Source organism: Symphalangus syndactylus, chromosome 14, assembly GCF_028878055.3.
Source record: "Symphalangus syndactylus isolate Jambi chromosome 14, NHGRI_mSymSyn1-v2.1_pri, whole genome shotgun sequence".
Taxonomy (NCBI): Eukaryota; Metazoa; Chordata; class Mammalia; order Primates; family Hylobatidae; genus Symphalangus; species Symphalangus syndactylus.
In genome coordinates, this window is record NC_072436.2 from 114,166,834 (window position 1) to 114,180,424 (window position 13,591).

The following is a 13,591-nucleotide window of genomic DNA, read 5'->3' on the forward strand; positions in this document are numbered from 1 at the left end:
ACCCACAATGCCGCCCGCGGGCCCGCCCACACGGCCTGGTTTCCACACCTGGTTTGGGGTCTTCGGCCCCGGCTCTGGCGTACTTGGCTGCTGAGCCTGAGGCCCGTAGTCCCACTCCCGCCGAGACCCGCCGCTCCGGTCCTGCCCCGAACTGCCCACGGCCCGCAGCGCTTCCAGTGAGTGCGGGGGGCGCGGGGACGCGGGTCCCGGCCGAAGCTTCGATTTCGCGGCCCGCGCCAGCGCCGCGGTCTCTGCCGCGGCCTCGGGCACCGCTCACCCTCCTCCTGAGGGGTCGGACGGGAAAGCAGCCCAACCTGGGGGTCCCAGCTCTCCCAGAACCCTGGAATTGGGGGGCCGTTGTAACCACCCACTCGGGGGTGCCTGACAGGGCCGCGTAGGAGCTTCAGGGTTGGCCAGACCTGGACTCCGGGAATCAAGTTGAGGCAGAGTCTGCACCTTCCTCGGCAGAAGGGCCCTAATTTCATCAGATTTCCAAAGGAACCCCTTCCATATAGGACCCACTGTAATCATGGAAAATAACGATTCTCGAGCTCTGACCGCAAACATCCCTTTTAGATTGTTTTTGTTTGAGTCTCTCTGTCGCCCAGGCTGGAGTGCAGCGATGCGATCTCAGCTCACTGCAACCTCCGCCTGCCGGGTTCAAGCGATTCTCCTGTCTCAGCCTCCCGAGTTGCTGGGATTACAGATGTGCTACCACCACGTCGGGCTAATTTTTATATTTTTTGTAGAGACGGGGTTCCACCACGTTGACCAGGTGGTCAACTCCTGAACTCACGTAATCTGCCCGCCTCGGCCTCCCAAAGTGCTGGGATTACAGGCGTTAGCCACTGCGCCCAGCCATCCCTTTTAGTTCTGTCAGCAACCTGTGTGTGTAGATCCTGTTATCATCTCTGTTTGCCCAGTGAGGAAGCAAAGCCCAGAGCCCTTCAGTAAATTACCCGGGTATTAATAGGGGGTTAATAGTGAAGATGGCATTCATCTACTTCCTTTTCCTTTTCCATGGTGGGGTGAGCTGGCCTTGGAACCAGGGCAGGGGCTTCCCAGTACAAAGGGCTTATCCAGCCCCAGGGATGCCCTTCAAATGGTTTTATCGTCTCTCCACAGGGCCCTGAAAAAAACTCTCTTCCTGTGTCTGGCCAGAGGTACAGAGAGAGACAGGTTCAACTCTAAGGCCTGAAAAAGGAACAAGGCCGACTGGAAGCAATGGCCACCGTCCCTGGCCTCCAGCCCCTGCCAACCTTGGAGCAGGATCTGGAACACGATGAGATCCTGATTGTGAAGGTGGAGGAGGACTTCTGCTTGGAAGAGGAGCCCTCCGTGGAGACGGAGGACCCCAGCCCTGAGACTTTCCGCCAGCTCTTCCGGCTCTTCTGCTACCAGGAGGTGGCTGGGCCCCGGGAGGCCCTGAGCCGCCTCTGGGAGCTGTGCTGCCTCTGGCTGCGGCCGGAGCTGCGCACTAAGGAGCAGATCCTGGAGCTGCTGGTGCTGGAGCAGTTCCTGACTGTGCTGCCGGGGGAGATCCAGGCTCGGGTGCGCGAGCAGCAGCCGGAGAGCGGTGAGGAGGCCGTGGTCCTCGTGGAAGGGCTGCAGCGGGAGCCCAGGAAACACAGGCAGCGGGTGAGGTGGGGGGCATTTTGACCCTCAGGTGAGGAAATGGGGCCCTGCTGCTGGGGTCTGCAGCTGGAGATTCCTTGGTTATTGGGTGACCAAGTGTGGCTGCCTGGCCCCTGAGCCCTTTTGAAGAAGGCAACTGCAAAAGATTTCTCAGCTTTGGCCAGTGGGTGTCCACCTTTTGATTAACCTCATCCTACCCCGATAGCCCTTTATTAGCTAGTGCAGATGGTTTGTGAACACTGTCCTAGGATAGGCCAAACAGGTTTTTTTGTTGTTGGTTTTTGTTTTTTTTTTTATTTGAGACAGAGTGTTGCTCTGTTGCCCAGGCTGTAGTGGTGTGATCGCCAGTCATTGCAGCCTCTGCCTCCAGGCTTCAGGCAATCCTCCCACCTCAGCCTATTGAGTAGCTGGGACTACAGGCATGCACCACTACACCTGGCTAATTTTGTGTATTTTTTGTACAGACAGGGTTTCGCCATGTTGCCCAGCCTGGTCTTGAACTCCTGGCCTCAAGTGATCCTCCCATCTTGGCCCCCCAGAGTGCTGGGATTACAGGCATGAGCCACTACGCCAGCCCCAAACATAGGTTTTGGTGGGAGAGAGGTCCAGCACCTTCCAAGGCAGGGAGTTGAAACTACCCCCAAAGTGGGAGAACACTAGGAAGAAAGACCAGGGGCGTGGGGGGCACTTTGGTTAGAGCCCCCAGAGGTTCTAGAGCTGTGCCATGCAAAACAGTAGCTGCCAGCCACATGTAGCTTTTTAAATTACAGCTATATACATTTATTTTATTTTTATTTTTGTGAGACAGAGTCTCTCTCTGTCTCCCAGGCTGGAGTGATTCTCATGCCTCGGCCTCCCAAGTAGCTGGCATTACAGACGTCTGCCACCACATCAGGCTGATTTTTGTATTTTTAGTAGAGACAGAGTTTTGCTATGTTGGCTGGGCTGGTCTCGAACTCCTGGCCTCAAGTGATCCGCCTGCCTCGGCCTCTCAAAGTGCTGGGATTACAGGCATGAGCCACTGCGCCCGGCCACTGTGTAGAATGTTAAATTAGTTCCTCAGTCACACTGACCACCTCTCAAGGGCTCAGTCGTCACACATGGCCAGTGCTTACTATACTGGTCGGCACAGACAGGACCCTTCTGATACCCTGAGATCTGTATAGACAGTGCCTCTCCACCTCCTTGCAGCCCCATTTGGAGGAGCAGGGGAAGCCTCTTACTCATTCCTCCTGCTTCGGTTTCAGTCATTGAATTCCTTGAGATTAAAAAGCAGAAGTCCTGCCACCTGCTGTTTCAGTTCATTTTTCAGGGCCTTGCGTGGGATGGGGCACATGGGCAGTGCTGACCAGCTGCCTTTCTTACTGTGGCAGTGCTGCTGGCTGCACACTTCTGGCCTTTTGCAGCCAACGGAGGAAACACATCCCCTAATGCTTGACCACAGCGTGAGCTGACCACAGTCAGAAAATCCTGCCATCATGGTGGCCAAGAAATCAGGATTTCTTCCCAGCCGGCCAACCTCTTTCCTGGCCACCACAGCTTCAGTGTTTGGGTTCCCGGCATGGCTTCCTTCTGTCACTGCACTGACACCTCTGCACACATGCCTCATGGCCATCACTGAGCGGAGAGGGGCGGGCTCTGCTCCCCAAGGGGACTACCCTCCCTTAGAGTTGTGGAATGTTGGACAAGAGGAAGCCTGAGATGGGTCCCTGACGCTGGGTTTGTAGTTCCCTAGGGATGTCTCTTGTCCAAGTGCTATTGCAGAGCTCAATTCTAAGACCCAATTTCATTCCACTCGCCCTTCCTGGAATTAGGAATTAGATCTTCTGAGAGCACCTGTTGATAATTTCTTTCTTTTTTTTTTCCCTGAGATGGAGTGTCACTCTGTTGCCCAGGCTAGAGTGCAGTGGCACGTTCTCGGCTCACTGTAACCTCTACTTCCCGGGTTCAAGTGATTCTTCTGCCTCAGCCTCCCAAGTACCTGGGATTACAAGCATGCTGCCACCATGCCTGGCTAATTTTTGTATTTTTAGTAGAGACGGGGTTTCACCATGTTGGTCAGGCTGGTCTCGAACCCCTGGCCTTAGATGATCCGCCTCCCTTGGCCTCCCAAAGTGCTGGAATTACAGGTGTGAGCTACTGCGGCTCGCCAGATAATTTCAAAAAATCTAGCAAATGCAGTTATGTGAACTTCTGAAATGAGGCCAGGGCTGACTCAGGGCTCTTCTGGGCCAGGGTCTATTAGCAGGACCAAGGACTTGAGGGTAAGAATGTGATGGGGACATGATTGTGGTGACAGGGAGAGACCATGGAGTAGAACAGGCTGAGAGCTGGCTGCAGGGAGCACTGCTACACGGCTGGGCAGAGGGAGGGAGGCTGCAGACAGCCCGGGGGTGGGCAGCTGGCTGGGGTGCCTGAGATGAGAGGTGTGGGGCCCTGCTTGGATTTTCCTTCTGGCCTTCTGGGAGCTGGTGGGTAGATCTCTGTCTGTGTGCAGGGCTCAGAGCTGCTTTCTGATGACGAGGTGCCCCTCGGGATAGGGGGACAGTCCTTAAAACCCCAGGCAGAGGCTCAGCCAGAGGATCTGTCCCTGGAGGAAGAGGCTCGATTCTCCAGCCAGCAGCCCCCAGCCCAGCTGAGCCACAGGCCACAGAGGGGCCCGCTGTTGTGGCCAGAGAGGGGTGAGTAGCACCCCTTTGGAGGAATGAGAAGTGGTGCAGGGGAGGGAGGTGAACATGAATGGGGCGTGGGGTGTGGCCAGGACAGAGGCCTGCCTGGATGCGGGGTGCACAGGCTCTCCAGCAAGGAGTGGATCTTGGGTGGGCAGCCACCAGGCTGTTGGGGCCTTGGTGTGCAGGGGGCGGCGGGGGCAGTGCTGGGTGAACTGTGTAACTGGTGATGACTCTGCTCCTTCCCAGGCCCTCCAGCCCCCCGGCATCAGGAGATGGCGTCGGCCTCGCCCTTTCTTTCGGCCTGGTCCCAGGTGAGTGGGATGCTCCTGGTCTGCAGCGTCCTGGGGTCTGGCCCGACCTCCTGTGAGTCACACTTCCTTGTTAAGGGGACAGCTTTCCTGGGGGCCAAGGTTTTGGATGTCAGAGGAGCTCTTCCCTGGAGTTTTCTCCCTTTGCTCCAACCCTGGAGTCACTTCCCCTGGCCTCCTGGGGAGTCTTGTCTTCTCTCCAGAGGCCATTTAAGTACGCGGCTGTGCCTGGAAGATTCTGTGGTCCAACAGTGAGACAGGGTGGTAACTCCTACCCCACTGGGCTTAGGAATCTCTTGGGACTCTGGGGGGAAAATGCAGGTTCCTCCCACACCCCTGGGCTGGAATGGGAGTCTCCTTTGTTTGCTTGCTTGTTTTTTTTGTTTGTTTGTTTTTGTTTTTTTTTGAGCCAAAGTCTGGCTCTGTGCTCACGCTGGAGTGCAGTAGTGTGATCACGACTCACTGCAGCCTTGACCTCCCAGGCTCAAGGGATCCTCCTGCGTCAGCCTCATTAGTTAGCTGGGACTACAGGCATGCACCACCACACCTGGCTAGTTGTTTTTATATATATATATATTTTTTACAGGGACACAGTCTCGCCGTGCTGCCCAGGCTGGTCTTGAACCCCTGGGCTCAAGTGATCCTCTTGCCTCAGCCTCCCAAAGCACTAGGATTACAGGCATAAGCCACCATGCTTGGCCTGTTTGATTTTTATTTTTATTTATTTATTTATAATTTATATATGTGTGTGTGTGTATATATATGTTTGTTTTGTTTTTGTTTTTTTGAGACAGAGTTTTGCTCTTGTCACCCAGGCTGGAGGGCAATGGTGCAATCTCGGCTCACTGCAACCTCCGGCTCCTGGGTTCAAGTGATTTTCCTGCCTCAGCCTCCGGAGTAGCTGGGATCACAGGCACCCACCACTACGCCTGGCTAATTTTTTTTGTATTTTTAGTAGAGACGGGGTTTCACCATGTCGGCCAGGCTGGTCTCGAACTCCTGACCTCAGATGATCCACCTGCCTCAGCCTCCCAATGTGCTGGGATGACAGGCGTGAGCCACCGCACCTGGCCAATATATATATTTTTTGAGACGGCGTCTCATTCTGTCACCCAGGCTGGAGTGAATGCTGTGATCTTGGCTCACTGCAGCCTGCACTTCCCGGGTTCAAGCTATTCTCCTGTCTGAGCCTCCTGAGTAGCTGGGATTACAGGCATGCGCCACCACGCCCAGCTCATTTTGTATTTTTAGTAGAGACGTGGTTTCTCCATGTTGGTCAGGCTGGTCTCCAACTCCTGACCTCAGGTGATCTGCCTGCCTCGGCCTCCTAACGTGCTGGGATTACAGGTGTGAGCCACCGCGCCCAGTCTAAGAACATTTTTTTTTTTTTTTGAGACAGAGTCTCGCTCTGCCGCCCAGGCTGGAGTGCAGTGGTACGATCTCCACTCACTGCAAGCTCCACCTCCCGGGTTCACGCCATTCTCCTGCCTCAGCCTCCTGAGTAGCTGGAACTACATGTGCCGCCACTACGCCCGGCAAATTTTTTGTAGTTTTGGTAGAGACGGGGTTTCACTGCGTTAGCCAGGATGGTCTCGATCTCCTGACCTCGTGATCCTCCCGCCTCAGTCTCCCAAAGTGCAGGGATTTACAGGCGTGAGCCACCGCACCTGACCGAACATGTTCTTTAGACCCTCCCCGCAAAACCCCCTAGACTCATTAGCATAGTCTCTCCCTGTTCTTCCCTCAGCCTCTGGCAACCGCAAAGCTCCTTCTTGTCTCTGTGGATTTGCCTGTTCTGGAAAGGATTTGCCTGTGTTTTAATCATGCTTCTGGGTCAATCTGGTGCGACATCTGGGAGCCACTGGCCCAGAGGCATCCTGAAGTCCCCCGTCTGCCGCATCGGGGTCCCGGGGCTGGCTGGCCACGGAGCCAGGGGTTGCTCTTGTCTCCCTGTGGAGCATGGGCCGCAGTGGCTGAGTGTGCAGTGGGTCCACCACTCCTTGTGGCGAATCTGTCCCTTCCCCAGTGGTGTCCCAGCTCTGCAGCAGTGGCACATGGGAGCAGTGGGTGGAGACACCAGGACTTACCACTGCAACAAGAGTGGAGAAGACCAGCTGCACCACCAGGCTTGGCCCCACCCTCGAGGGGCAGTGGGGGTGCAGCTCCCTGGGCCGGTGGCCTCAGCTGGGGAGGAGGCAGCTTGCTTGGTGCCAGGACTGAGTGGGGTGCGTTCTGGCAGGTGCCCGTGAACTTGGAGGACGTGGCTGTGTACCTTTCTGGGGAGGAGCCAGGATGCCTGGACCCAGCTCAGCGAGACACACCACTGGAGAATGAAGGTAACTTGCAAGGGACTGTGTCCTCTAGGGGGCTTGCCAAAAATAGGAACTGTCAGGCACCAGCTCCTGGGCTTGGTTCTGTTGGTCCAGTTGGCCTGGGGCAATCCTGCGTGGCCAGGGCTGCCCATATCCCTGCAGAGTCCCAGCTGCAGGGCCTGCACAGCCACTCAGCCATGACCCAGGCAGATGCCCAGCACTGCCTTGCCATCCTGTTCTTCTGCCCTTGCCCCCTACACGCTGGTCCTACTTCACTTCAGCTTCCCTGTGCCCTCCTCTGGAGGGCAGAGCTGCTCCCACAGGGCCTGGCTCTCCAGCCTCTCCCCATCACACTGAGCACTGCCCTGCCCCTTACCCAGCACTGTCCCCTCAGCTCTTTCTCTCCCCGTTTGTCTCTTCCTGACTTTCCTGATGCTGCTGAAGGCTTTTCTGGTTTTTTGTTTGTTTTGAGATGGAGTTTTGCTCTGTTGCCCAGGCTGGAGTGCAGTAGCACGACCTTGGCTCACTGCAACCTCCACCTCCTGGGTTCAAGTGATTCTCCCGCCTCAGCCTCCCAAGTAGCTGGGATTACAGGTACCCGCCATCGTGCCCGGCTAATTTTTGTATTATTAGTAGAGATGGGTTTCACCATGTTGGCCAAGCTGGTCTCGAAGTTCTGACTTCAGGTGATCCGCCCGCCTGGGCCTCCCAAAGTGTTGGGATGACAGGCATGAGCCACTGTGCCCGGCCATGCTGAAGCCTTTTCTAACAACAGTGAGATGTCACTTTGTATTAGAGTTCTTCTCCAGAGAGATGGAACCAACAGAAGATACACACACACAGAGATTTATTTTAAGGAATGGGTACTCAGACAGCTCCCTTGGTTGGTTACAGAAGTTGACAAGTCTGAAATCTGCAGGCCAGGCCAGCAGGCTGGAAGGTTAGGATTTCTGTGCCACGGTCTTGAGGCAGACTTCCTTCTTTGGGAAACCTCCAGAAATTTTTCCCTTTTTAAGGCTGAAGAATATTCCATTGTGAATAATGCTACAGTGAACGTGGACGTACAGGTGTATCTCTGATCAACTCTGCTTTCAGTTCCTGGGGTGGATGTATCCAGCAGTGGGATGGCTGGAGCATATATGGTCATTCTGTGTTGAATTTTTTTGAGGAACCGCCATGCTGTTTTCCACAGCATCTGCACCATCTCATGCACCCACCAAGAGTGCACAACGGTTCCAGTTTCTCCACATCCACACCAACGGTTGTTATTTTCAGGGTTTGTTTGTTTGTTTGTTTTGGATGGAGTCTTGCTCTGTTGCCCAGGCTGGAGTGGAGTGGCACAATCTCACCTCAGCTCACTGCAACCTCCGCCTTCTGGGTTCAAGTGATTCTCCTGCCTCAGCCTCCCAAGTAGCTCGGATTACAGGTGTGCGCCACCATACCCGGCTAATTTTTGTATTTTTAGTAGAGTTAGGTTTTGCCATGTTGGCCAAGCTGGTCTCGAATTCCTGATCTGAAGTGATCTGCGTGCCTCAGCCTCCCTAAATGCTGGGATTACAGGTGTGAGCTACCACACCCGGCCTGATTTGGAAATATTTTCTCCTGTTTTGTGCGTTGCATTTTCATTTTGTTGGTAGCGTCCTTTGATGCACAAAAGTTTTTGGTTCTAGTGTCCAGTTTATCGTTTTTTTCTTTTGTTGCCTATGAAGAGTTTTAGATGATGTTGTATGAGGCTCTGGTTGGTCATCAGTAGCTTTGGTGACATGCATCCAGAGCAGGGGTTCTCCACCCGGGGCAATCTTGTCCCCCAGAGGACATCTGTCCATGAGTGGAGACATTTTTGGTTGTCACGACCCTGGGGTTGTCACTGATGAAAGTGATTATTTGATGCGCGGAAGGTGGGGATGCTGCCCAACCTCCTGTGGTGCACAGGGCGGCCGCATCAGAGACAGCCCGGGCCAGGTCCCATGGATGCCACCTGTGCCGTGATTGAGCAACTCTGATCTGAAGGTGTCTGAGAGCTCATTACATGTGGTCCAGTTCATTCCCTGTGCAAAAGGCAGAAGTCAAAAGGGAAAGAATTTGCCAGCCCTCCCGGCTCCCAAGTGGCTACATGGAATCCTCAGAAGGGAAGGAATGAGATTCTGCCCAGCTCTGTCACCAGCTCCTGGAGCCCAGACACAGCTTCCCTCCCAGGGTCACAGGCACGTGGTTGGGTTTCACTTACCTGGCACCAGAGCCTATGGTAAAAAGGTCTGTGGGGCCAAGGAAAGTTGGATCTATTTGATCTTGCTTAAAAAAAAAATGGCCAGGCATGGTGGCTCACACCTGTAATCCCAGCACTTTGGGAAGCCGAGGTGGGTGGATCACCTGAGGTCAGGAGTTCGAGTCCAGCCTGGCCAACATGGTGAAACCCTGTCTCTATTAAAAATACAAAAATTAGGCGTGGTGGCAGGCGCCTATAATCCCAGCTACTTGGGAGGCTGAGGCGGGAGAATAGCTTGAACCCGGGAGGCAGAGATTGCAGTAAGCCAAGATCACGCCATTGCACTCCAGCCTGGGCAATGAGAGCGAAACTCTGTCTCAAAAAAAAAAAAAAAAAAAAAATAGGCCGGCGCGGTGGCTCACGCCTGTAATCCCAGCACTTTCAGAGGCTGAGGCGGGTGGATCATGAGGTCAGGAGATCGAGTCCATCCTGCCCAACATGATGAAACCCTGTCTCTCCTAAAAAACACAAAAATTAGCTGGGCGTGGTGGTACTCATCTGTAGTCCCAGGTATTCGGGAGGCTGAGGCAGGAGAATCGCTTGAACCCGGGAGGCAGAGATTGCAGTGAACCGAGATCTCACCACTGCACTCCAGTCTGGGCAACAGAGCAAGACTTCGTCTCCAAAAAACAAAAACAGGCCAGGCATGGTGGTTCATGCCTGTAATCCCAGCACCTTTAGAGGTCAAGGCAGGTGGATCGCTCGAGTCCAGGAGTTCAAGACCAGCCTGAGTAACGCGGAGAAACCTTGTCTCTACAAAAAATACAAAAGTGGTGCACGCCTGTAGTCCCAGCTGCTTGAGAGGCTGAGGTGGGAGGAATGCTTGAGCTTGGGAGGTCAAGGCTGCAGTAAGCTATGATCATACCAGTGCACCCCAGCCTGGGCAACAGAGTGAGACTGTCTCAAAAAAACAAATTAGGTTGGTACCTGGCCTCAAAGTTTTTACGTTTTTTAATGAGATGAAATTCACATAACATGAAATTAGCCATTTTTCAGTAAACGGTTCAGTGGTGTTTAGTATATTCACAGTGTTGTACAATCATCATCATCTAGTTCCAAAACTTTTTTTTTCTTTTTTTGAGACAGAGTCTCACTCTGTCACCCAGGTTGGAGTGCAGTAGCACAATTTTGACTCATTGCAGCTTCAACCTCCCCAGGCTCAGGTAATTCTACCACCTCAGCCTCCCGAGTAGCTGGTACCACAGGTCGATGCCACCATGCCCAGCTAATCTTGAAAAAGTTTTTGGGCCGGGCACAGTGTCTCACATCTGTAATCCCAGCACTTTGGGAGGCCAAGGTGGGTGGATCACAAGGTCAAGAGATCGAGACCGTCCTGGCCGACATGGTGAAACCCCATCTCTACTAAAAATACAAAAAAATTAGCCGGGTGTGGTGGCATGCACCTATAGTCGCAGCTACTCAGAGGCTGAGGCAGGAGAATTGCTTGAACCCAGGAGGTGGAGGTTGCAGTGAGCCGAGATCGCGCCATTACACACCAGCCTGGGCAACAAAAATTTTTTGATAGAGATGGAGTCTCACTGTGTTACCCGGGCTCAAAAACATTTTTTTTTTTAATTGAGATGGAGTTTCACTCTGTCACCCAGGTTGGAGTGCAGTGGCATCATCTCGGCTCACTGCAACCTCCATCTCCTGGGTTCAAGCAATTCTTGTGCCTTAGCCTCCCAAGTAGCTGGGATTACAGGTGTGCATCACCACACCTGGCTAATTTTTGTATTTTTAGTAGAGATAGGGTTTCACCATGTTGGTCAGGCTGGTCTTGAACTCCTGATCTCATGATCTGCCTGCCTCGGCCTCCCAATATTTTTTCTATTTTTAGTAGAGACAGTGTTTTGCCGCGTTGAACAGACTGGTCTTGAACTCCTGACGTCAAATGATCAGCCCGCCTCGGCCTTTCAGAGTCCTGGTATTACAGGCGTGAGCCACCACACCTGGCCCTCAAAAACATTTTTTATCACACTAAATGGAAACCTCATACCCAACAAGCAGTTTCTCCCCATTTCCCCTCCCCCAGCCTCTGGCAGCTACCTGTATGCTCTGTCTCTGGGTGTGCCTGTTCTGGTTGTCTTCTGTGAAGGGAATCGTGCAGGGACTGTCCTTTGGTGACTGGCTTCTTTTACTCAGTGTCATGTGTTCCTGGGTCATCCATGCTATAGCATGTGTCAGTGCTTCCTTTTCATGGCTGAATAGTATTGCACTGTATGGATAGACCACGTTTTGTTAATCCATTTTCGTTGATGGACATTTGGGTGATTTCCATTTTTTGGCTACTGGGAAGAGTGCTGTTGTGAACATTTATTACACATTTCTGTTTGAGGACATGTTTTCATTTTTCTTGGGTGTGTACCTAGGAGTAAAATCATTGGCTCATATAATGACTCTTGTTTACCTTTTAATGAGCTGCCAGACTCAGTCTCTTTTAAAAATATTTTTACGGCCAGGCATGGTGGCTCACCCCTGTGATCTCAGCACTTTGGGAGGCCAAGGTAGTTGGGTCACCTGAGGTCAGGAGTTCGAGACCAGCCTGGCCAACATGGTGAAACCCCATCTGTACTAAAAATACAAAAATTAGCTGGGCGTGGTGGCTCACGCCTGTAATCCCAGCTACTCAGGAGCCTGAGGTGGGAGAATCGCCTGAACCTGGGAGGCAGAGGTTACAGTGAGCTGAGATCACACCACTGCACTCCAGCCTGGAAGACAGAGCAAGACTCCATCTCAAAAATAAATAAATAAAAATAGTTTTACAACAAGGCTGGGTGCTGTGGCTCATGCCTATAATCTCAGCACTTTGGGAGGCTGAGGTGAGAGGATCACTTGAGGTCAGGAGTTTGAGACCAGCCTGGGCAATATAGTGAGGCCCTGTGTATTAGGTCATTCTTGCATTGCTGTAAAGAAATACCTGAGACCTGGTAATTTATAAAGAAAAAAGGTTCAATTGGCTGTACAGGAAGCATGATGCTGGTGTCTGCTCAGCTTTTGGGGAGGCCTCAGGAAGCTTCCAGTCATGGTGGAAGGCAGAGAGGGAGCAGGCACGTCACACATGGCTGGAGCAGCAGCAAAGGAGGGAGGGGAGGTGCCACTCACTTTTAACCGACCAGATCTCACGGGAACTCACTCACTATTGTCAGGACAGTACCAAGAGGCTGGTGCCAAACCATTCATGAGAAATCTGCCTCCATGATCCACTCACCTCCCACCAGGCCCCACATCCACATTGGGGATTACAGTCTGACATGAGATTTGGGTGAGGACATAGATTGAAACCATATCACCCTGTCTTTTTTTTTTTTTTTTTTTGAGACGGAGTCTTCTTTGTTGTTTCTCCCAGGCTGGAGTGCAGTGGTGCAATCTCGGCTCACTGCAAGCTCTGCCTACTGAGTTCACGCCATTCTCCTGCCTCAGCCTCCCGAGTAGCTGGGACTACAGGCGCCCGCCACCACGGCCGGCTAATTTTTTGTATTTTTAGTAGAGACGGGGTTTCACCGTGTTAGCCAGGATGGTCTCGATCTCCTGACCTCGTGATCCGCCCGCCTCGGCCTCCCAAAGTGCTGGGATTACAGGCGTGAGCCACCGCGCCCAGCAGTCACCCTGTCTTTAAAATAAATAAATAAAATATTATTATAACAGGCCAGTGAGGTGGTTCTAATCCTCTTCTCAGTTTTATTTATTTTCTATTTATTTTTTTGAGATAGAGTCTCGCTCTGTCGCCCAGGCTGGAGTGCAGTGGCATGATCTTGGCTCATTGCAACTTCTGCCTCCTGAGTTCAAGCGATTCTCTTGCCTCAGCCTCCCAAGTAGCTGGGATTATAGGCACCCACCACCACCCCCAACTAATTTTTTTATTTTTGGTAGAGATGGGGTTTCACCATGTTGGCCAGGCTGGTCTCAAACTCCTGACCTCAAGTGATCCGCCTGCCTCAGCCTCCCAAAGTGCTTGAATTACAGGCATGAGCCACCATGCCCGGCCTCCTCTCAGTTTTATAGTTGTGGAATTTGATGCTCGGTACGTGCCAAACCCACCTTTGGGTATCCGGAAGTTGGTCCTGGAGATGGGAGGGGAGGGCAAGAAGGGTTCGCCCAGGAGGTCTGGGGCTGGAAGTGTCTTAAAGTGGACATTTCCAAGGGCAGTTGGTGGTTCTGTCCCTCCCCTATGAGGTCAGTGTGTGCCTACCATGTGCAGAGCCTCTTGCGGGACTGCTGTGAAGACAGCTGCTCCCCCAGCCCCCCAGGCACCCTGGTGCACTTTGTGCTACCAGGTCCCCAGCTGCAGTCACCCTCATGCTGCAGAGGAGGAGCAGAGAAGTCAAAGGTGTTTTCCTGAAAGGGGCAAAGCCTGGATCATTCCAGGCCCCTCTCCCTGTTCTCCTGTCCTGATGGTGG

The 13,591-nt window shown here is 53.1% G+C and overlaps 1 protein-coding gene across 5 annotated transcripts in view; it reads left to right on the forward strand.

Moving 5' to 3' along the window:
• Positions 1-13,591, forward strand: part of ZNF500 (zinc finger protein 500) — a 25,416-nt gene continuing 11,825 nt past the window's right edge. For 3 of the 5 annotated variants that reach the window (XM_063618310.1, XM_055242877.2, XM_055242876.2), the window contains exons 1-5: positions 22-176; positions 1,126-1,638; positions 4,133-4,316; positions 4,554-4,618; positions 6,855-6,951. In XM_063618310.1, the coding sequence (XP_063474380.1) occupies positions 1,225-1,638; positions 4,133-4,316; positions 4,554-4,618; positions 6,855-6,951 (760 nt within the window). In that variant the 5' untranslated portion in view covers positions 22-176; positions 1,126-1,224. Of the gene's footprint in view, positions 177-1,125; positions 1,639-4,132; positions 4,317-4,553; positions 4,619-6,854; positions 6,952-13,591 lie in introns of all 5 variants that reach the window. The other 2 variants (XM_055242875.2, XM_055242878.2) reach the window with 2 other exon arrangements.